The 24687-nt window shown below is 43.2% G+C and overlaps 1 protein-coding gene across 13 annotated transcripts in view; it reads left to right on the forward strand.

The window, feature by feature from the left end:
- mbnl1 (muscleblind-like splicing regulator 1) overlaps nucleotides 1-24687 on the forward strand; it is a 43429-nt gene that overhangs the window by 13754 nt on the left and 4988 nt on the right. For 7 of the 13 annotated variants that reach the window (XM_008281193.1, XM_008281192.1, XM_008281190.1 and 4 more), the window contains exons 2-9: nucleotides 286-1341; nucleotides 18057-18227; nucleotides 18460-18684; nucleotides 20022-20261; nucleotides 21334-21387; nucleotides 22585-22738; nucleotides 23672-23707; nucleotides 24507-24598. In XM_008281193.1, coding sequence (XP_008279415.1) covers nucleotides 1168-1341; nucleotides 18057-18227; nucleotides 18460-18684; nucleotides 20022-20261; nucleotides 21334-21387; nucleotides 22585-22738; nucleotides 23672-23707; nucleotides 24507-24598 — 1146 coding nt within the window. In that variant the 5' untranslated portion in view covers nucleotides 286-1167. The remainder of the gene's footprint in view (nucleotides 1-285; nucleotides 1342-18056; nucleotides 18228-18459; nucleotides 18685-20021; nucleotides 20262-21333; nucleotides 21388-22584; nucleotides 22739-23671; nucleotides 23708-24506; nucleotides 24599-24687) is intronic. The other 6 variants (XM_008281196.1, XM_008281199.1, XM_008281198.1 and 3 more) reach the window with 3 other exon arrangements.

Genomic DNA, 24687 nt, shown 5'->3' on the forward strand with positions numbered 1-24687 from the left:
GTGTTTGTGTGTGGCGCGATGCGCGTGCGCGTGCACTATGTGTGTTTAGAGCACAGGGCGGGTGAAAGTTTTATTTGTCTTAGCTGACACCCCTGCATTTCTGACATTTTTACACATTCTTCATTCCCACAGCTGCATAGCTTAGCAGTGGCATGATTTTTGAAAAATGCTGCAGGTCAGAAGCGCCTCTGATAGACACACGAGGGGGGGAAATAAACTTGAGTGTTTATTTTGAATGTCTATCATGGGACTAATCTTTCTTTCCCCTTCTGTCTCTCCCTCCAGAGGAAGTGCCTTCCCTGATGTCTGCTGCAGCTTTGACCTGCTTCTACAGCTGAAGCTCCACCCTCCCCCCTGCCTCGCTCGCTTGCTGCCACGGTAACACGAGTACAAGGACAGCAACCACACCCTCCTCGCAGCCTACGCTCCGACCCACTTGTCCATCCACTTCCATCACCATTCACTCCGCCACTCGGCCGGGCTCCAGCCTCAGCTCTTCTCACCAGACGGCCCCCGCTGCCTGCCGCACTCCACCAGCTGACCAGCCTTACCACAGCAGCCCAGCTCACCACCAGGCTCACACAGCATCTCACCCACCTTGCCTTTCACCTTCGCCTTCGACCCTCTAAGCCTCCACTCAGTCCTCAGTGTCCTTAACCTTCCTGTAGCAGGCTACACCCAGACTGTCACCTTTGTTGCCTGCTTCACCGCACCGAACCAGAGGGCTCTCAGTTTGGCCTGCGTGTCCGTTTGCCACCTTTTGCTTGGGGATGCTGTAGACGAGACCGTTCAGAAAGCAATAAACAGTGAGAGAGGAAAAGTCAAGCCAAGAGAGGCAACTTAATTATTAAGCTTCGTAGTCTCCTGGATATAATCACTCTGTCAGCTGTTGTTTGTTCAGGAAAATGACACATTAACATCCTCAGCAAAAACGTCGTCCTGCAACATTTCACTTGGGAAAAGGAGCCCTCTCAATCAATAGGAACTTTTCTTTTTTTTTCTCGAATGTTCCATTTCAACTTCACGGACAAGTATCAGTAACAACAAAGAAAACCACACACACACACACACAAAAAAGAGAGACCTTAAAATCGTGGATTAAAACACTAGAGGTACTTTACTGAACACATCTCTGCTCGGAATACTTTTTTTTGCCAGCGTGTTGCCATGGCGATGAACATAGCACACATCCGCGACACAAAGTGGCTGACACTGGAAGTATGTAGGGAGTTCCAGAGGGGCACGTGCTCGCGGTCCGACCAGGAGTGCAAGTTCGCTCATCCGGCCAAGAGCTGCCAGGTGGACAACGGACGGGTCATCGCTTGCTTCGACTCGCTCAAGGTAAGGAAGGAGAACTGGTGAGCGGGAAGAATGGGGGCCACGTCTCGAACAGGGAGGTCGGCCACAGATAAGAGGCTGAGCACATTCGGCCTGACAGGCAGTTTGAGGGAATATATGGAGTTGCAAACTGGAAATAGCATGCTAGAGTGCACCATCTGGCCGCAGCATGTGCTCTCCTTAGTCCCACCTATTTCTGGTCAGGTGACTGGAACATGTGATCAAGAATGCAGAAGAGGGAAGGGGGGGGAGTTGCAGTTTTTTAGTTTCAAGAAGCAGCAATCAAGCATTTTTAACACAGCGCTGTGGAATTTTTCTAGGAACTGTTTTGATTAGTGTTTACTTATTAGAAACAGGAATTTTTTTTAAAGAGTTAGCTGGATTTCCGACGGATTACACTGCATAAAAAAACACAGTTGCATGAATTTGCCACAGCGGCACGGTCGATCTGGAGGTGATAACGCGGCCGAGCTTGTGAATAGAAAAACACAGATGAATAGGCTGTCACATGTACAAACTCATATGGATGCCCTGAGTGCAACACGTCTCAACAGCTTGAAAGGAGCGAGGTGATAGTGTCATCATGTAGCTCTCACTCCCTCAAACCACTTCCTGTGCAGAGGCCTAAGGGCAGCTATAGGGGGGTTGTGTGTGTGTGTGTGTGTTTGTCTTTATATGTGTGTCTGTGTTTTAGAGCAGAGCTGGGGGCAGATTTAGGGCACTGTATGCAGTACTTTTCCATTTTTCAGCAACGCCAGGAAAGCAAACACCTCTGTTTCTTTCTCTCGCGTTCGTATTCTTTCTTTCACAATCGCTCTTTTTATCGGAGCACAGGATCTCTAGAGATGGGCGGCCTCTCAACCCAGAGTTTCCAGCATTGACACATACAGAAACACACAAAGGTTTAGCTGTGTGTGTTTTTACTTCTGTTTGTATCCTGTCCCTGCAGACGCTGGTGACTCGTGGTCACTGACTGTGTGCGAGCAGGGCAGGGTTAGGATGAGGACAGCGCGTGTAAGTCGACTCAGAGCTCAGTGTTTATAACCAGATGTGCACAGAGGAACATTGTCAGGCCCAGGCTGAACTCTTCCCAAGTTTCCTCACAATGCGCTAACGCCTGTGCATATGCGCAGTGTCAGAATAACAAACTGAATTAACTAATAATTCTTGTGCATCTCTTGAGACCTATTCTGATTCATTCCTATCAGTCCCATTTGCCACCATCAAAACCTTAATTTTTTGATATCTTCCAGTTTAACTGAAGGATCTTTGAGCAATGGAGAAAGTAATGTGAGCACTTCCTGTATCACACAGGATTTAGCAAACACTTCCACCACCAAACTGCCAATTTATTTCACCTCATGACGTTGTTGTTAAAAATAACTATACCACGATTTACAGTTACTTAGTTGTAAGTTTAAGATCTACACTCTAAACCTTATTCAAGTAAAAGTATGTTTATTAACAGCTAAATGTGCTTGAAGTACAAAAGTATTTATTACACACCAAACTGGGCTCCGTTAAGGTTCTATTTTTATATGTTATGCTACTATACTGTTGTTACTACTGCATTAGCATGCAAGCAGCATTTAAATATTAAAACTGACTGGACTTAACTCAATTAGATAAAGACAGGTGGATTCATTTACTCTAAACAATCCATTACATTTTATAGCATTCATTATGTCATAATAGGATTTTAATTTCCTCATATCCTGCTAAGCAAATAGTGAATACAGCTGTCAGATAAACATAGGGAGGTAAGACGTGCAATAGTTCTCTCTGAGATATAGTTGAATCAAAGTTGAAAGTAACATAAAATGAAAATACCCAGTTACAAGTAGCTAAAGTACAGTACTTGAGAATATTTAATTTTTTTTTTTACTTTACACAGTTGGATTTTCCTGGAGTGACATTGCTGTTTCCAGACCTCAGGAATTAACTGTGGGACTAAAATTGTTTAATTACCAATAGAAATAGTCGCCACTACTACAAAATTCATTCCAAAGCTGTAAGAACTAGAATCCTTCTGCAGCAGTGTAGCCACATGTAAAACCATGACACAGTGTTCGCCTGAATATCTGGATGCCACGGGCAACCCCCGTTCAATCCGGCGACAATGTGTCGATAGCCTCTGACAGAGCAGTGGAGCTTTTATCTACAGCCCCAAGGATCTAGATACGTGAACATGTGTTTAAATTGTCATTCACACCGAGGTATAGGTCACCACTAGAAAAGAGTAGCTGGCGGATATATGACGGCTTTTCGAAGGACCCACGGGGCCTATTTTAGTAGTTTGGACTCATTTTCCACTAGGACTTGTGTATTAATGGAGATGGGTGATACTTTTTTTAACCACTTGCCCCATTTTTTCCAGCGGTAATGAAAAACAGAGCAGGTCTCTAAAACCCACAGTGGAAACAGCAGGAGAAAGCATAAGACAGAGAGAGAGAGAGAGGGAGAGAGGGAGAGCACATAAGGATAGAGGAAACCAGAAGCAAAGGCTGTCCATTTTCTATTTGATTGTAAACACTCACAGAAAAAAAAAAAAAGCTACAAAAAGACCTCCACAAATGTCCGGGTCTAAAGACATTCAACACATTGTTCAAGTTTTCCTGTCATATTGACCCACAAAGACATTGGCTGCAAAATCCGTTGTCCTACTTCGATTTAACACAGATTGAAGGTTTGAAATAGGGCAAATTCTCAGATGAGTTGTGTTACATGAAGCCACGTCGCTCCCCATTACTAGTCTTGCCACCCCACACACACACACACACACACACTAATACACCCTCTTGGACACATGTGCACACGCTTTCTGCCCATGAGAGAGGATCAACCTTCTTCTTGAGCAGTGTATAATTAGAACAGGTCTCACATGATCACCAGTGCATAGCTGTGCAGGTCACACCCAAACCCAGTCATTTCCCCAACAGCCACTCTCTCTCACTTTTTGGCCTCCTTTTTATACATGTTGCACACACACACATGCACACGCAGATACAACCACACACACATACGCAGAGAGAGAGAAAAAAACCCTGTGTCCTGCACTAAACCACGAGTCCATGCATAGCGAATTAGAGCAGGGAATAAATGTGTACCAGAAATAGCAACAAAGGAGTTAAATTGCAATTTTTCATGGGAACATGTTCGTGGCACGTTAATCAGACGTGGATGATATACCCTCGAGCAAGACAATCAATCAGAGGCAAATATTTATCTAGGCCACAGAACTAAAAACTAAGTTGCGATGTGTGCCAAAGTGTTGGCGGACACACAATACGCAGGCATGTGTGGGTGTCCGTCGGCCTTAGACTTGGCCTTAGACCCAGAGTGCAGCCCTTTCTGTTGCCCGTCTATCTGGTTGGTGCGGGGCAGACAGCTCAGCTATGTTGAAGTAAGGTAAATATTTGGAGAAGGATAATGGTAGCTTGGAGTCCCTGATTTAAAGTCAGCTTTGTAACTTTGTCTGTTAATGATTAACTACCGAGCAGGTCGGTTAGGTATAACACGCTGATTTGGGATCTGTATAAATGACACGTTCGGAGCTCAGACTGATAAAGGCAACAGATTATCTGATGAGACGTGGGGGGAAAGTGCGATCCTTTAAACTGCTCTGGAAAATACAAAGAGACGAGCTTAAGCATGGCATGGCAAGAAAGCAGAGTATAGTAGCCCTACTTTTAAACTTCAGTAGCTGAAGCTTTCCCAATATTATGGGAGCATAACCGTAGCGGAGGTTGCAGAGGCAAGTGAGCTAATACCTGCTTCATTAGGTTATCCCGAAATGGGTGTGAAGTAGTGTGGGTTGGTCTCTGCGGTAAATGAACTTGTTGTTACTTGTTTTCATTCTCATGGCACCTCCTTTTACTCGCTTTCCCGCTCCGTCTGGTTTTTGCCTCATTTACTTCAGGCCCCACCCATCCCAGGACAGGCGTGAGTGAAGGGGGGTGGAGAGACATCAACTATAGCGTTGTGGGAACTCTCTAGTCCACTGAGGTCTTTGTCTAATCCCAATATTGCCATCCATGCCATAAAAAAAAAGGAGTGGTAATTGTCTACCAACAGTTTGAAGACACACACTTTCACTCAACATAGACTTTGTGCTTTGTCTACCTGCCAAGCTGACACACCCACTGTCATCACATCTGAGGTCTGAGAAAAAAAAGAAAAAAAAGAGGCCAAATGTGAAGGCAGACATGTGTTATATCTGTATGGTGGTGCTGTTGCAGCTGGTTCCTTTGTGCTACTACACTGGCAGAGCAGAGGACGGCTAAATACCTCCTATACACGGTCTGTACAGTATTTGGACAGCAATACTTTTTTTGTATTTCCGGCTCTGCGCTTCGTCTTTTATTTGAGTAAGTTTGCATCATTATATAAGGAACTATGTGATTGAGGTGGATTTATATGGCAAGATAAGGGGTAAAGAGGTGACCATTCATTTGAAGAAATTAACAACGAAGCTCAGAAAAGCAAAAATCTGTCCATATGCCAAAGTCAACCGTTGGTCATGTTCTAAAAAGGCACAGCACACAGGAAAACTATAAAATGCTGGTTGACCAAAGTCTTGCAGATGACCGAAATATCATTTGCATGGTTAAAAAAAAAAAAAAAAAAAACTTTATGACTGCAAAGCAAGTCCAGAACATTCTCCAGGATGTAGGCGTACATGTTTCCTCGCCAGCGCAAAAGCGAAGACTTTATGGCCTCGCAAACCCCAAAGCCTCAAAAGCAGAAAATTCAGGTTGCAAAAATGAATTTTTTTTTTTGCAGCAAAGGTGTGTGAACTATCTATCAAAAAAGATGAAAAGGGGAAGGTGTCGAAAGAAAAAGGAATAGTTAATGACATAAAGCGCCGACATCGCTTGATCTCAATCCAATCGAATGTGTATTTAAGTCGTGGAAGATCAGAGTTAAGAGGTGAAGGCCTGGGAGATCAGTATCAGGGAAGACACAAAACGTATGCCGATATCTCTGGCTTTAAGACTCGTCTACGAGGGATTTTCCACAAAAAAATTGTTTTTTTTTAAACTCCATGCATATCCGTGCAATTACTTTACAATCCCCTAAACTTCCAGCTATACCTCCCACACAGTTCTTTCTAAACATACCTAAATACAAGCTGAGACTGTTTCTTTTTTTTTGTTTTTTTTGCTTGAATACAGTATTCATTGCTATATTTCAAAATGTGATGAAGCACAGAGCCTGAAGAACAAAAAAAAAAGTGTGACTGTCCGAATACTTAACAGTCTGGACTGTATCTCACTGAGTCTATCTTTCTCGCTCGGTGTGTGTCTGCGTCTCTCTGTCTGTCTTTCCTCCCATTTTGTCGACCCATGTTTTGACAGCATGTGTATATTCAGCGGTTAGATGCAACAGTTAAACACACACACACATTCTACCGCACACATATAAACTAAGTTGTGGTTGGCCAGACGGACACGTGGGGTAAATATTAACCGTGTTGCTAGCCGACAGTGTTTTTATTATTTGAAAGAAATTATCCAGCCCATCTCTGGCCTGTAAACTTTTTTTTTGTGTAAGCATTCAGTTATAAGTTCAGGAGGCTAATGTGTATTTGACTCCGCTGTCACGTACTGCACATTAAATTGACAGGCACACCGCACATGGCCACGTGCAAGCTGCAGTTGTCGTTTCCTTGGAAGGAGATGAAGCGTTACGAACCAGAACAGCAGCGCAGTTTGGTTTGTGTTTAGTTTAAGTGTTAAGCGATTAATTTAACTGTGCGGGGTTTCTATTAAATCATAGTTAATCACTTATTTTTAAAGTTTTTATGCTGCTATTACGTGTATTTTGGGCTTCTTTTAAAACGTTCTTTTTCCTCCGGATGCTAATTGTGAATAAATCTGACAGGGAAAGATATGCTGCACTCAGTTGTCTTCCGTGTTTGACACAAACAGATCAAACTTCCTCCTTGTTGTTGTCAAAGTAGATACGTGTCACTTTCAGACACAATCCAAACGCAGCGTTCATGTAACAGCCGCCGATAAGGAATTCAAAGCTGCTCATACATCGCTTGCGTTCGCTGACGTCCCTCCGAAAACTACAAGCCCAAACGAAACACTAAGAGGAGAAGGAAACAGTACAATATGGCTCCCGTGATAAGGTCAGAGTCTGACCAACACAAACGCGTTCTCAGGATGAAGGTTTCATCGTAACTGTGATCAACACGGTTTGTTTTCAATAGCACTGCGCTAATCTCCAGCCAGCATACTGTAGCAATGCTATAATTCACTGGATTTTTTTTTTTTTTTTGCGGGATCCTTTGGGCTCCTCTCCTCTGTGGCTGATGCATAGAATCTTCATCCTAATTGGATTTTTAATGGGATATCTGCGGGTGCATCCACAATGAATATTTCCCCTCTGTAAATTCATTTAAGGGTTAGATTCAGTCGTCCGTAAGAGGCAGCTTTTACAAGAAGGACGGCGTTCATATCACAGCGCCGTCGCCTGTTTGGCAGCGCTCCTTCCCCTCTGGAGCTGATTAAAGTTAGCAGGTTGCACCAGATAAGAGCTGAGACCCACGATGGGGGTTTTTTATTTTAGTAAGTAGCTTCTTATAGGTCTCTCTCTCTCCTGGTGTTGATGGGTCTATTCTTACGTCATTCTCACTCTCATGCTGGAGGGATTTGTGTTTGGACCGCACTAATCCAGGCCTAAACCACACAGAGCCATTCTTCGGCAAGCCCCGTTTCATGGCGTGTGCATCCTTGTCACATCGGCGCGGCTATGCATCTTGTCCGTGAGCTTATGTGACGGAAGATCAGCGACAACAGTCTTTTCTTCTCAGTGTCAGCCGTCCCTGTCCCTCCGTCACACTGGGCCCATTTATAACACCAGTGATACAATGATTACTTCTCTGGCCGCCGTTTCTGTCTCTCGCTGTAACAGACAGACATACCAGAAAGCCTCACATGGCCTGAGGGTTTGTTTGCTTTGCCAATTAGCAAATATTGACAGATCAAAGCCGGGATTGCGGCGTTGAGTAATCTAAAAGTCATACAGCGTGCATCTATATACAGGCGAATTTCTAAAAAGGTATTGTTGGTGTTGTTTGATTTGTATTAATGGATTTATCTGGAGGAGCTGACTGGATGCAAGTGTTCATTGATGAGAACGGGTCCAATTATAAACACTTATTAAAGAAGCTACTCGTGTGTAAGTGATTTTAAACAAGGAACGTAAAGATTTCTGTGTTTCATACTGTAGGAAGGAATTAGCTGTAATTATTGCAGCTTTTTTTTTTTACATTGCAATTTCTGACCGGAAACTCGTCTTCAGGACGTTTTACTGACGTGCAGAAAAACATAATTCAGTAAAGTTGACACATTTATTAAATAGTGCCGCCATAAAAAAAAACCTCCAGTCTTTTGGTTCTGATATTTTGCACAGTTTAAACACAAGAGCTGCCACAGAATGCATTGTGGACTTTTCCAAACTTTGTGATATACCCCTTTTGATTTTAGTATAAGGTATGACCTCATCGTTTGTGCAGTTTAAACACTTGCTGAGCTGATACTTTGGAAATCAAGAAGTCAGCGAAATTTTGTTGATGCATTTTCTAAGTAACCTTCACAGTCTGTGTGTAACTACAGCGACAAAAACACTGCCTGAATTACATGCATGCACTGGTATTCATTGAATCCTTTGCGCTTGAGTAAGCAATCTTAATCCAGTATGAGAGACTAGTATTAAAAGCTGCTCTATAAGGAGACAGTGAGTATGAATGCATGGGTTGCTTATTACAGAAGAATGCTGACGGTTAATAGTGCACAAAGCTGGGTTTGATTTAGTAGAAATGTAAAGGAAAGAAAAAGCTCAGTGTGCTTTTAGCTTCATAGCTGATGTGGCTTTTCTTCTTTAGATCTCTAACTTTCTGTTTTCCCTCTTCTTATCGTCTTTCTCATTTCGTCTCACCTCACATGCGAACACTCAGATACCCATTCAGTCGGCTCAGCCATTATCCTCCCATTAGACAGGTGACAGAGGAGCTTGAGGGCACAGCTACTCACTTAGACTCAACTCTCTTAACACCTTTTCAGTCTGCCACTCCTTCTCGCCAGCTGTTAGGTCCTTCAGTCAAGCTTGCACTGCTCCTTTTCTCTCTGTTGTTGCCAAAACATTGAGTTGATGCCAGGAGCTAAGGGATGAGTTTCCTGGCGAATGAGAGGCAAAAAAGAAGAAGAAGAAGAAGAAAAAAAAAATCATCGATTTGATCGCCGTCCATGTGTTTTTCTCTCACTCGATCACTCTGTGTGTGTGTGTGTTTAGTCTGTGTGTGTGTGTGCGCCTTGTTGCATTCCTTCTCAGAATCACAGTGTCTGGGCCTGTCAGTCCCATGACATCGTTCTCAGTTGCTTTCTCCCCGTCTCTGTTTCAGTGTTCGTTCTTGTCATTTGTTGAACAGGGAAAACGAGCTTTATTTATTTGGTGAATCGTAATCCGAACATAACCGCTTAACGCCGAAACTGTGGAAAGGGAAGCACGTCAGCAGTAAACTCATCGGCAGCATCGTCACAAATTAACTTTGTCTCCATCTTGGCTGGTCGGGATCCATCATGTGTTCTTGTCTTTTGACCTGAAACAGTGGCACAACCTGATGTCCAATTAGCGTTAGCCCTGATTAGTTTTGGATGATGCACACTGACTGATGGAGTCTCTGTTTACACTGTCTTATACTGTTCATCCCTATCTGCCACTAATATAATACATGCAGTAACATGTATGTATATGACGTAATATCATAATATAGTATTTATCATATTAGCACTAGCATTAGTTGCATTCGCGTTTCTTGCAGCACCACAGTGACTTAGTTTATGTAATGATGAGTATTTTTAAAGCATCAGACATGCATGACATTTCCTTCTTCATACTGACTTTGTTTTTATGTTTTTCCTTCAGTTCAGTGACGGCATGATCAGCTAAAAATGACGTCTTGGTTGTGGAAGCTATCCATATACAATGTATTTAGTAGAAGCTGTGACGACAGTAGGCCATTGCCCGAATAGAGAAGCAAGGATTTTTCAGGAAGTGTGCGATGAAAGAATACGAGGTTAAAGCACTTCTTAAACTGCCGACAGAGAGAACGAGAGCGAAAGCATCCCGCTTGTGCTGGTGCCAAACCCGAAGGAGATAATCGCACACAGAAACAGGATTAGGCCAGTTGACAGTGGGATTAGAGGCGTGGATAGGATTACAGTCTGTGAGATCAGATTAGCATAATGCATAGCAGATTAAATTTGTTAGTGCTGCAAACTTAATTAATTATCTACCCTGTGGATATTACATGGCTACTGGTGGAGCGGACCTTTGCTGTGTCTTTCTGTAATCCAGGTGTTACTGAACCGAGGAGGAAAATGAGCCTCGTGCAGACGCTGGTGGTACTGATGAGGGTTAGTAAGAGAAAAAAAAAGAGAGCAGGGATCAAAGAAAGGTATATAAAAGAGAAAAGGACGAGGGATGTGCTTCCAACTTTCTTTTTTTTCTCCACCTTTTGAAGTTTTAAGATGCATTGCAATGCTGCCACCGTGAAGTGGTAGAACAATGATGTAGTCGGCATAAAAGAGATGAAAAGACGCGGAGGCATATATTGCGCATGTACTTTTTCCGAGTGGAATTTTTGCCTCTACCTTCCAGGATCACTTTATCCTTCTGTTCACCCCTTTATTCTTATCTGAGGACTGTTTTTGGGATCATAAAGCACATGTGTGTGTATATATAATATATAGGCCATGACGGGGAATAGTAAATGCCTCTGCTGTTAATGTGGATGTTTTTAATGAGAAATGTTTATTCAAAAAAGAGCTAGAACTATCTAATGATTAGCATCTTACTAGATTACTTTGCTTTCAAGTTTTTTAAATAATTAAGATTAAGATCAAATAAAAATTGAAGGTTTTGATCCTCACCCACAAGGCCTACAGATTTTGAGGATACTGAGGAAGGAGCACACCTCAGTCAGTTCAGAGACAACAGTTTCATTATTGACACTACTGCCTTACGATTTCTGTGAAAGTGACTCTTCTTTCTCACTCCCACTGGGAAGCGGAGCTCAGAGATGATTAAATGAACATTCCCAGGCTGCCTCTCGTACTCACGCTGTGAGCACTGGATGGCTTTCATAAAGTGCCGCTGCTCAAATCAATACCTGCGTGATTGCTCCGTTATTACTGATAATGAAAAGTAAGAAACTAACCTTGTTAGCGCTCACAGGAGGAGAGGCAGCACAGAAGTGAACGAGGACCACAGTAAATAAAATCACATGAAAGTATGTTTGTGGAAAAAGAGATAGCAGGAGATAGAGAGGAGAGGAGGGGGGGCATGTCAGGAAAAAAACAGAGAGGTCTAAGTTTGGATACAGGGCTCCTGTGTACGTGACATCTGACCTGAGGCATTTCTGAGAACCAACACCCTCTCAAGTGTGAATAACTCATTGCTCTGTGTGCGTCTCTCTGTTTTTGCTATATGAATAGTTGGGTTTGTGTGGACGCTGCTGTGTCTAATGCATATGTGCGCTTGCATTAGAACACCATCTGCAGTTTGCACAGTATTATTTCCTAAAGCCTTGAAAAAATCCACAGAAGTTTTTCCTCTCAGATATCTCCCACAAACATTTATCTGGCTAACCTTATCGCACTCTGTGTGGTCCCCGTTGTAGCTCTGCTCTAGCATATAATCCCTTTCTCTGTGTCGTTGTTTGGTGAGGGTGGTAATGCGTCACCGGGGGCAGATTGTAACTATTATCGTAGATTAGCACTCCCTCCCTTCTCCATATCTCCGCAAGCCTCTCTGGTCACATCAACTCCCTGACCACAGAGATGTACAACGTGGGTCACTGTGTACATTGAGTCCCAGCAGAGAGATAGAGACATGATCACCAGAGTATGAGTGTGTGTTATGATCTGATGTAGAAAAGCAAGCCCCAGCAAAGAAGCAGTCCTGCATCACAGACTCCGATGTCTTCTTCACCCTCTTCAAAACTGTTACTGCTGATTTAATGCTGAATTAATTGGCTAAAAAGGGAAATCAATTGTACTCTGCTCTAAATGGGTATTGATTGTGAATTGCTGTTTACGTTTTGGTAGCTTAATGCTTGCAAATGTACTCAAGTCCGGATGAGAATAGCACATCTGAATATTTTGTGGCTGGCTGTGTTTCTATGCATTTGCATGCTATTTTACAGACTATCAGGAAAGTCCCGTTTACAACGCATGTAAAAATGATCTGCGCATAAGCACACTGACTGAGTCGATATATTTTATATTTTCGGCCATATCTGAGCGCACAGTAGACAAAGAGACCAACCACTGGGCTCAGTCCTTTGAGTCTCCGTTGCTCTCCAGCAGAACAAAGCTTCTTTCACAGCGTGTGTGAGGAGAAAGGGCTTTCATCTCTGTGTATGTTTAGACAGAAGTCATTGGAACGCAGGGCAGAGAACAGTGTAGCTTCACACCACAATCCAACACAACTGAATCTCACACCATAACATCACACCACAACACTGGGGCATCAAAGATACGAAGGGAATAGGTTTGGATAAAGTGTAGCTGTGACTGGAAAGATGTTGATGATATGTAGCGCAGTGCAAAAATAATATGCAAGATATAAATGAATTCACGGCCATGCTTCGAATCAGTGATGCAAGCCTGCAGTAACTGGTTAAAATGTGTTTTTCAGGTTTCTAATTTTGTGTCAAGGTTTGCAACATAGGAAATCCTTTTGCAGTGGTTCCAAATCTGGGGGAGCAGGACTTCCTAAAGGGTCACACAATAGAGCTAATGACTGATTGCTGCACAGTGTGTGTGTGGGTTTGTTTTTTTTGTTTTTTTTTTTGTGAAAAGCTACAATTTGACCTTTTCTGACCACTTGAAATAATTAAAATAAAGGTAATAATCAGCCTGTGTGAATTGGTCCTAACTTGTTGGCTTATGGGAAGTAGGAAAATTATAACTTTTTGTTTGAATTCAGGGCATTCTTTACATAAAACAATAAAACATATAATTTAGAACAACATGAACAGATACAGAAACACCATTAAGATTAAGCAAAATTGCATAAAATACATAAACACGATAATAAATTTCACAGTGCAGGATATCAATGAACAGTCCCGGCTGTAATATTAAGGCAGAGGGAAAACAAAACAAAAAAAACTTAAATTAGAACTGACATCTAATTTTCTTGGAGCTTGTTCCAGATAAGTAAAGTAAAGCAATAAAAGCAATAAAAGTAAGAGCTGCTTCACCATCTGTAGTTTTGACTCTGCGAACTGTAACTGACTTTTCCCAGGCAATCAAAGAGGTCTGGACAGTTCATGACGTAGCAACAGGTCACCAGTGTTTTTTTGGCCCCCGAACAGCCAAACAGCATTGAAGCGTTACAAGTCAGAAGCGCCGTGAACCGCAGGTTTATTGGATATATTTTACTACGGCCCTCAGGGAGAAGCCACTTTTCCCCCCTCACCTTTCCGCTCTTTCACTCTCCCTTTCTGTCCCACGTGCACATGCGCACTGGAGCGTCTTGCTGCATGCTTCATCTCTCCTCCTCAAAAGGATGGGATGCGGCCCCACCCAGCATTCTTTACACATTGCTTCATTGTTTGTTTAAATCCCACACAGTCACAAAAGCAGGGTGTGTGTCTACGGGTGAGAGACGGAGAGTTAGAAGAGAGAGCGATCAGGGTGGGACATGTTATTACAACTTATCATCAAACAGCCTGCCCAGTAGCCACCAGGATTATTGTTCCCAGTTTGGGCCTGGAGTTTGGCAAGTCTGATCTCACCAGGACACAGAAACACAGACTCCCACTACTAATATAAAACATGGCCTGGACTGAACTTAAGGAAGGCAGAGAAAGTTCAGTGGAGCAGCGGGAGCCTGTTGACAAAACTCTGCCAGTATAACAACGTAATGTTTTATTGTATTTTAAAAGAAACTGGGCTTTGTATAATCCCTAACTGTCTTTAAAACAATTATTATTAAATTAGTATATTATTAGATTAAGTTATTATTGTGCTCCATCATTCACAATTATGTTGTTTAAACTTGTGTTCGTAGATATTAGTATGAGTCAGCTAACAGTTTAATAGGTGTAATTTAATATAAAATATCTTTTAATATTTTGAGAATTGTGGTCCTTGACGAGACGTAAAGTCGAGGTTTATTGTGTCTGAGTGAGCATTTGCTGTAATGTTTGAGATTACTCCTCAGAAAAACACTTCTTTATCCGCCGAAGTGGAAGAAACATTCCTGGAACACACTTTAGATGATGAAGACAAATGTTTAGCTGCCTTCTGCTTATCAACCTACACTGGCTCTGGGGAATCAGCTAATGGTGTGGATGAATCATTCTGAAGCTGCTCACTTGGTTGTTGCCATCATTGCTGGCATAAGCACAGAGCAGTGACAAAACGCTTTGTTCGCTCATCACGTTCTCGTCATCGTCGGGTGTTTTGTCACTATGTTCTGACAAAAAAAAAAAAAAAGATTTTAGCTTTTATTCAGCCTCTGTAGCACTTCACATATTTTATCTGCATTGTTACCTTTAAAGCATGTCAGTAATGTAATTCCCTATTCAGTTTGAAATCCCTTAGTGAAGTCAGAAGAGCAGGTCAGCGATAAGAAATGTTAAAGATGATATCATTCATCTCCAGCGAGACTTTGCTTTTTTTTTTTCCTCCTCATGATATTGACAAAAAATAAAAGCCAGAACACGGGGCAGATTGTGGTAGTGTAGTCCTCTGCAACTAGTTGTTGCTGTGGCTTTTGCGTAGCTGCTCTGCCAGCCATCGGGCCGATTCCAGGAATGACTGTGTATCAGAGCAGGCTGCTCTGTTGCCGTGGACACCATCTGTAGCTGCTCCTCAAGGCCGCTGATGTCACAATATCAGACACAAACACGATGCGAGGCCCGACGTCTTCCTCTCCTCCCCGTCTGCATCTCCGTTCCTTTTCTCTCGACCTCCCGCCGATCAGTTCTCCTGCAACTTCTAAAATTTCCCTGACGCAGCCCGGCTCTCGCTAAAGAGTCACCAGAACTCTGTCTCACTCCCCTCGTGCTGCCTGATGTTTCCTCTTCTGGGAACTGATTTTTTTTTTTTTTTTTTAATTCAAAATGGCTGCCAGCATTGGTTGATGGCGATTTCTCTGGATGATTCAGCTAGGAGCAATTTGAGTTGGCTAAACTCAAAGCTGCATGTTTCTTTTTTCAGACATGACTCTCCCCTTTTTAACACATGCATACATACACATAGCTGCATTGGCAAATCCAGCAGTCGACAGATGGGGTCATGCGGGGTGAATGCAACACGATCTTTTATGTCTTAACAACCAGCCCCCCCTCCCATATATACTCACGTAACACACACACACACACACACTCCCTCCCCTCGCTGGATGTTGTTGTCACTCTCTGGATGAGTGCTATGAGAAATCTGCTTTCAACTCCTCTTTTTTTTCAAAGGCAAGCTTCTCCCCGCACACACATCTCAGCGTCGTCAGTGTTAGAATTCTTCTTAGTGCCAATTCACCTTGGATGCACCTGGTCAATGTGCAATCTGGCCTGCCTTGTGTATTGTTATATAATGTTAATATAGAGTGCGTTTCAAGGAAGATAAAGACGCTTTATGCAGAACATAAACAATAAACAGGAAGGAAAAGTGAGTGCATAATGAGGAAAAGTTTCAACTGAGTTTTGCTACCTTACAGTTCCCCTGTACCTATTTTATTTATTGCATGACTTGTATTCGCTGAAGGTTTATCACATACACTGTGAGTGGTTATTGATCCAGGCGTGCCGTTTTGGTGGCTGTACCTTTCTGTGTGTGTGTTTTTGTTTTTTAGCAAAAAGCCCTGCGCTTCACTTTATGTGCCCTGTTATCGATTTTAGCCCAACATTTTCGGCACACTTAGAAAATTGAAAATTGAAAATCTCAACCCGTAAACGCTCTTTACTAGAATCGTAAAGACAAACAGATATCCGGAAATGCACAGTAATGTCTTCTATTAGTTAATCAAAGATTTCAATGATATCCATCTGTTATTTAGGCCAGTAGAAGAGATTATAGGGAATAATGGGGACATGGCTCTAACTTTAGTCCGTGCATTCTGTGTCGCTATTTGCAACACAATCTCTAAATATTTTAATGTAATGAGAACTTGAGATTGCAACTTCAGACAAGTGGACAAAACAAAATATCTTAAAAAGGCCCCCTCCATTGCCATTTAAGAGCCCCCCCTCCCCTCCCTCATCCTTATTTCACCCTCTTTCCTTCGCACCTGTCTGCTGCTCCAGTGTCAGTGAAAGTGAAGGAGATGGAGGGGTGGAATGAAGTCATGGCGGAGAGTATAGAGATGAATCCCGGTGGGGTCAGCTCTGTCAGCGAGGGGAAAGTACAGGCTGCCACGGTGAGATCAGCTGCGCCACAGAGCTGAAAGTAAATACACGTCTTTCCTAAACGGTGGACTGCGTCGGTGTGTGTGTGTGCACTCATATGTTTGCGTGACATGCATCCGCCACCTGTTACATGAGCACGACCTCGACGTGCATGCGTTAACGCGTTCGCATTCTGACCTGCGTGAGAATGCGCGCGCATGTGCGTGCCGGGACCTCTTCCTCGACTACTCCTCTCCAGAGTCAAGGTATAATTGGAGGCTCGCAACAAGCAGCAGAAAGGGATCCCTGTCTTAGATAATTATTCAGATGCTTTGAAGCGTGACCTCCAGATGACTGCTGATACAATATAGACAGATCATATGAGTGGACAGTATTTTTAGCGTCAGCTCGGACGTGTAGCTTAGCTGGATGTCTGGAGAGAAGCACCACGGTATCAGCCATGACCTCCTGAGGCTAGTGCACACATACACACATGTCCCAGCTGGGACCGACAGAAATAGCAAGCTGTTAACAATTAGTGACAGACTCAGCCCAGACCTAATGTGAATTTGAGTGTCTGACATTGAGCCAGCTATAAACAAGGTAGCAAGCTTTCACTGGGAATATAATGGTTGTCTTGTAGGACACACGCCGTCCATTCCACATGGATAGTTTGATATTATAATGTTGCGTGTAATAAAAGTTGAGGAACACGCTTGTCTTTTTCCATATTCACATGGGACACTGATCTGTTAAAAGGTTTGAACTCAATGCTAATACCCAATGCGTCCACAAGGATGATGCAGGCATGCGGATGTTTAGCAGATGTGTTTACCGTGTTCACTGTCTTATTTTGGAATACTAGCGTTCTAGCATTAGCAGAAAACACAAAGTGAAACTAAGATTGATGAGAATGCCATTAGTTTTGCAGTTGTTTGGTCATAAAAATAAAAACTTTGGAGAAACTGAATGATGGTGATGGTGCTAGAAGAGCCAGAGGATCATCTTAGATCATCTTTAGGCAAACATGAATGTCTGAAATAAATTTTGTTGGGGCATATTTTGCCATTTTGTGTAGCAGTTGAGCTGAAGTGTCACAGTGATGATATAGTAGCATTACAATCAATACAACCATAAACCTCAACTTGACCCAAATCACAAAATCAATGAAGTTGGTACCCAAGATACTCCCACCAGAACTGTACTTTACTTTAGCACACACTTAGATGAACTGTATGAATACCTTCTTTCCTGACCTATGTCCGTCTGACTCTGGAGTTGAACGCTGTCACTTCTCTCCGCATTGCCTCAGGGCCGCTGCTCCAGGGAGAACTGCAAGTACCTGCATCCTCCACCACATCTAAAGACCCAGCTGGAGATCAATGGCAGGAACAATCTGATCCAGCAGAAGAATATGGCCATGCTGGCCCAGCAGATGCAGCTTGCAAATGCCATGATGCCCGGCACACAGCTACCACCTATGGTGAGAGGACACACACGTATGAACACACCACAGCTACTGCCCACGGTGAGGTCGCATATATGTAAAAGCTCACACATAACCAGCTCCTTTACTGTCTGCGAGGTTTTTCCAGTTTTTTCAATCCCCTTTCCGTCGGTCCCTCTCTTTTTCTGTATGGAAAGCTCACAGTTTCTGCATACATTTTTTTCCACAGTGTTTTTAATTTCCCTCCCTTTATTTTGTTTTGCTCCAGCCCATGTTCTCGGTGACACCAGGACTGACCACCAACGCCAGCGCAGCAGCAGCAGCTGCAGCAGCAGCCTTTAATCCCTACTTAAGCCCTGTGTCACCAGGCCTGATGCCTCCGGAGATCCTGCCCAGCACCCCTGTCCTCATGGCCTCCAGCCCCGCCGTCAGCCAAGTCCCCAACGCCGCTGCTGCTGCAGCCCAGAAACTGCTGAGAACAGACAGACTTGAGGTAACAGACAGACTGACAGATACAACCTGATTTTCTCAACATTTTGTTTTGTGGCGAGAATGATTTATGGAGAATGGAATCTACCCACTCCTCCCAAAAAGCTCCAAACTGTAATAAGCTCTTCTTCATGATGTGTCTCTTTGTTCGTCGGAGTGCGGCCGACCATGATGATAATGAGCCTGTAAACAGACAAGTGCTGTTAACAAGTAGCTTAACAAGCATAAGAGTAATGGCACCCTTACTGGACCTGCATAAACAGCTTCTGAAACTGTAATATTCATGGCAAGAGCAATTATGCAAAGTAGAATTTCATCAGTTTATGACATCAAGCATAGTCTCAGACCTGTTGTGTAATTAAGAGTTGTTGACGTTTTTGATGTACTCTATTTCTGTTATGCACTGCGTCTTGTTCCAGTACAGTTTGTGTTTGTGCACAACACACATCACAACATGTCACCAGTCAAGTACCAGAACTGAGTCTGAAAGTTTTAAATGTTTATTTAGGCAGAGAAAACATCGACAGTCATAGTGATAGTATAACAACAGCATAGAACACGTCCTTATGAGTCAAGAAAATCTCTGAACTGTAACCGGTGTTGAAATGTAGGAACCGCCACCAAAATTATACCTTGTTGTTTCTGTACCTGCAATATCTCGTTAGCATTTATCCTTTTTTTTATGTTGGTCCACAAACTATACAAAGCCACACAGCAGACCCAGAAATATGGTCAGTAAAAAAGTCTAGGATGGGTTTCCTCTAAATCACATAAGTACAAGTAAAGCATGAAGCATAACTGCAGATTTGATTGTCTTTATGGAGTGCACATGTATCTGGTTCAACCATACATTACTGTCACACTCAGAGGACTGAAGCAGACCGGCAGCATATCTGTAATTTAGAAGAAGGTGCTGCCCTCTGGTGTCTCACAAGTAGACTTTAAACGTGGCTGAGACTAAACACACACAGTTGTTTATGCAGAAGAATTTTTTAAAGATTATATGTTTATTTAGAAGTTACAGGAACTGGACTATATAGATCTGTATAGATGTGAAGGGACATTGCATAGAAGAAGGCTTCACAAACTAAAATGCTTTGCACAGAAAGAGGAATATCGTCTTTTAAAGCATGCTGCGTATTTATTAGGCCACGTGCCTCATAAATTTTTCAGTTTAATGGATTTCAGTCAATACGCTTCCATTATAATGACACAGGAAAAGCTTGATGAGTCATACTCGATATATAAGCCACAAATTCACAAAGCAGGCAGTGTTTTATACATGTAACTCTGAGGTTCGCCGAATTAGGTCCTCATCGTCGCTCTCCTCTCTGTTTCCAGGTGTGCCGGGAGTATCAGAGGGGCAACTGCTCTCGGGGGGAGAACGACTGTCGCTTCGCTCACCCCGCAGACAGCACTATGATCGACACCAACGACAACACGGTCACCGTATGCATGGACTACATCAAGGGTCGGTGCTCCCGGGAAAAGTGCAAGTACTTCCACCCACCAGCGCATCTGCAGGCCAAAATTAAGGCTGCCCAGCACCAGGTGAACCAGGCCACAGCCGCCGCGGCCATGGTGAGCAGTCTGTACAAGTTGTGATCACGCTCATTCACGCACACACACCACAACAACAAAGCTGAGGAACCATTTGGAAAGTTGACATTAGCGCTAGCTACTATAAATTCTATGTTCTCTGTCTCATACTCACATTCATGTTTAAACTTGTCTCACCTTCCTGGTTGGTATTATGAAGCATTTTCAGTTCTGCTTTTGCCAGGTCAACCTATAAAGGGCTGCATGTTGGTTTGGGTAAAAAAACATCTGCTCAGTACTGGATGATATGAAGAAGGATCAGACAATAAAACAATATGACCATTATTATCCTCACGTGGAGCCCTTTTCTTCCTAATGTGACAACACGACGCTGTCTTGTTCCTTGTTCGTCTCATCCCAGACCACAAGCAGAGAGTCCAGTTCCTCTCTATTTCTGTCTCTGGTGGCCTGGCCCTATTTGTGACTCCATTGTTTCTGTTGCTTCCTATCTATAACTTCTCTTCCTCTTGACATTATTAAAAAGGATTCATTGTGCTTTCAGCTCCTGTCTTATAGCAACAGCACCTGTGAATGATAGCACAGCCACACTTGTCTATTGATCAAAGTGTTTTCTACATGCTCTTATTGACGTAGCCAAACAAAAGAGCTTGGGGTGAATCATTGCAATGTGAACCTGACTATGATGTGCACAGTGAAACGGAAAACCTGTGAATTGTGCTTCCATGTAATTTTTTTTTTTTTATCCAATTACTGAGACTCACTTTGACGTAAAGGTTGAATATTTTTCTCATGGCTATATTCATCCATCTTTGTGTGACAATGACTAATGTAGATCGGTAGCTATCATTTATTATTGATGATCATTTAACTGTTGAGCAGTAGAGCTAGTGTCCACACTGTGCATGCCTTAGTCCTGTTATCCCCTTGTATATTGCATTCCAATGATTTGTTTTTTTATTTGTTTTTGTTTTTTCTCACCTATACCCAAACTGCACTGCTGCCCCCATGATGCACCTCTGCTTGCTGGTTTATGTTAATGCGCTTGAACCCCATTGGCCCATTGCCATCATGTGCTCGCTGCCTGCTAATTAAGACTCAGTCGGCTGTCAAATCACTGAAGCGACCCCTCGACGCAACCTTTGACCTGGTACTATGACCTTTCACCTTTTAGCTTGGCATGTGGCTTTGTTGTAGTGCAGTGTTTTAACCAAAGATACCTAGCTATTTTTGTTGTCGTTGTCTCAGTGCAATGTCTGTTTTTTCCTCCTGTTGATCTGTCATTATTGCCCGTGATAAAATGATTGTGGCTTTTTTTTCGGGGGGTTTAAGTCGCGTCCGACGCCAGGCAGCTTTTTGCTAATAAAAAATCACCTCAAGCACAAATTCAAATGTGGAATTTGTGACAAGGAGCCACAATCAATTCATCACCTGTAGCCTATTTAACAAAAGTCAGCGAGGGCTAGGGAAGTAGCGCTTCTACAATGGTGGCATGGCTTCAGTCTTACGTCCAAGTCAGTGGTTAGTGTTGTGAAGCAGCTCAATCAAATGTGTGCATGTCTGTGTCGCTAGTGCATGTCAGATGGATAAGGGTGGGGCTAAGAGGAAAAGTCTTTAAAACCATACAGGAGTGATCCCACCATAACAGATTATGACAGTTCAAATGATAGTTCACTCCATCATCAAATCTTCTCACAGATATTCAGACCTCAAGAATGGCCTCATGCCAAGATAAAAATCCACATACAAAGTGTTTCTGGTGTAAATGTTGAAAATCAGCTTCTGACTGCGGTCCCTTGGCTTTAGACCATTTTTGACACTTGTCTGAGAGTGAACCATCACTTAAACATGGCTTACACAGTTTTATCATGGAGCTAGCAGTGCAGCCTCCCTTTCTCTGTGCTTCCTACCTGTTCCACCTCTTGTTAGCAGCCTTATTGTTTCAATAGTTAATGCTTGCTTATGTTGCATTCAGTCAGCCCTAGGAGTACAAAAGTTAATAATCCAATATAATGAATATATGAATGCTTGTTAGCTAGTAGCTCCAGTAGGCACCATGCTCCTGCTTGTGTAGTACTTGTGTCAGACTGCTGCTTGCTTGCTACTGATGATATGATGATATTGATATTGTTGTACACACAAGGATGTTGTGACGCTGTTCCTCTGATGTCCTCTAACGTATGTACCTTTTTTTGTTTCCTTTCCCGTTTTTGCTTCTTTCCACACACCCTTTCTTTCTCTGTTCCACGCACCTCTCTCTCTCTCTCTGTCTCTCTGTCTCTCTTTCTTTTTCTATCTCTGCCTTTTATTTTCTTTCTCACTGACCTCCCTCCATCTGGATGGGCAGGGCATCGCCCCTAGTGTCATGGCTCCCCTGCCAAAGCGGGCAGCCCTGGAGAAGGCCAACGGGGCCTCTGCCGTGTTTAACACCGGCATGCTCCAGTACCAACAGGCCCTGGCCAGCATGCAGTTTCAGCAGCAGGCTGCTTTCCTCCCATCAGGTATGGCTCCCAAAGCAATCGCCACGAGTGCTCTTACCACCCAGAGGATGCCTGGATCAGTCTAACCTGGCTCCTGCTTGGCTGGGGTTGGGCAGAGTGGTAGATTGCAGTACAGAGCAGTTTGGTTGTGGACTGTTTATGAACATGAATTTCTCCTCAAACGGAGGAACATTACAACGATACCAAGCAATAACTCTAGATTTCATTTTAGGCCAACAAGAATTGCACGTGTCTATTTCAGTGTACTTTATAAACTAGAAATGCTTCAAAGTTGTGCTTTATGCTTTGTATGGCGTTGCATGGCCACTAGGTATTAAGAATGGGTCAGAAAGTCTAGCTGCATACTAATTGCCTTAATATAGAACCAAACAGCGATCTGCAACTCCGAGTAGATGCAGGCCGAGGGACATAGGCATGACTTGTTAACACCAGAAAGTGATAAGACTCTAGTTTGTTAGATTAAACTGTTCACGGTGTGATCACTCATATTTCGATCACTGGGGCTTTGGCTTTGGCCGGGATGAATGGGGCTGGATGGGGTGGTTAATGTATCTCAGCTTGGCAACAAGCAGCCGGCTGTAGAGTCCGGCTTCTGCACACATCTTCTGTTCCTCTCACTTCTGTCTACAGTGTATGTAATGTTTAATACTCGATAGTTGCAGTCGTAACCCTGCTGTCACTCTTGGTGTATTACACATTCATATGCATCACACTTAAGACAAAAGTTTAGATGTAGACCATCATTTGATTAACAGTTATGCCTTATGATGAGTTCACCACTTCGCCTTTTCCAATCACTGATGTCTGTGTCCAAGAGATATTAACCTTTTTTCCCACGTTATCTCTCCCTTCACTCTAACGAACCTTGTGATGGGCTGTTTTGATTTCTCTTCCCTATCCAATCCACTTCCTGTTGCACTGCATGATGGGCAGGCTCAATATTGTGCATGACACCTGCAGCCAGCGTTGGTAGGTTCCAGCTTTCCTTCTTCAGTTACTTGTAACTTCATGTCTGTGAGTCGCAGGTCATCAAGCTATACGCTGAATTTTACTGTGTTGTTTTAATGGGTAACTTAAAAATCAGTGACCTGAGAGACATTGTTTTAAGTTTGGCCATCACAAAAGATGCCTTTTGTGATTTAAAATGTAACCAAGAGTTCACATACGCAAGAACAAATACTGTGGCATTTAAATGTTGTTTTTTTTTACATGTATGACAGCTGTTGTTGTTCATAGTGTCAGATCCATATTTTGCTAATCTCTCTGTGTACACCTACTGTATATTGCTTGACCACTCTCGTTCTCGTGCTCGTTCTAAACTTGGCTTTTGGCTGATCTAACCTGACACCTATTGAAACCTTTTGAAAACAAACAAAAAAACAAAAAAGGAGGGAGTTCAATTATAATGTTCCCCTTTATCTCCTCTGCCACTCTGTTCTTATGTGAGTCCCTTTTTGTAAAACCTTTTAAAGTCGGCTCTCATCTGGTGTTTAACCGACAAAAGCGCAGCAGCACTGGCCGTTCAACTTTTAGAAAAACACACGAATGTGGAAGTAAGTCGATTGTGCCATGGCCTCGCTGCGTCACATCCAGTTCTCAAAACACGAGATCGTTATCAGCGTTGGCAGACGGACGAAAGGGAACCAGTTAACTGGAATTCCTCTCTGACTCCCTCTCTCTCCTTCTCCTTCCCTCATTTGCCTGGTGTGTATGTGGCTCCACTGCTCCTCTGTGTATTTTTGCTTACATGATTTTCCCTCCAAAAAAGTTCCCATGATGCACGGTGGTACTCCAGCCACTGTGTCTGCAGCCACCACATCTGCCACAAGCGTTCCCTTCGCAACTGCCTCCACCAATCAGGTTTGCACCTCTACCGCCTCAGTCTCTCTCTCTCTCTCTCTCTCTCCCTCTCTCTTTCTCTCTCTCTCTCTCTCTCTCTCTCTCTCTCT

Source organism: Stegastes partitus, unplaced genomic scaffold (genome assembly GCF_000690725.1).
Source record: "Stegastes partitus isolate 25-593 unplaced genomic scaffold, Stegastes_partitus-1.0.2 Scaffold226, whole genome shotgun sequence".
Lineage (NCBI taxonomy): Eukaryota > Metazoa > Chordata > Actinopteri > Pomacentridae > Stegastes > Stegastes partitus.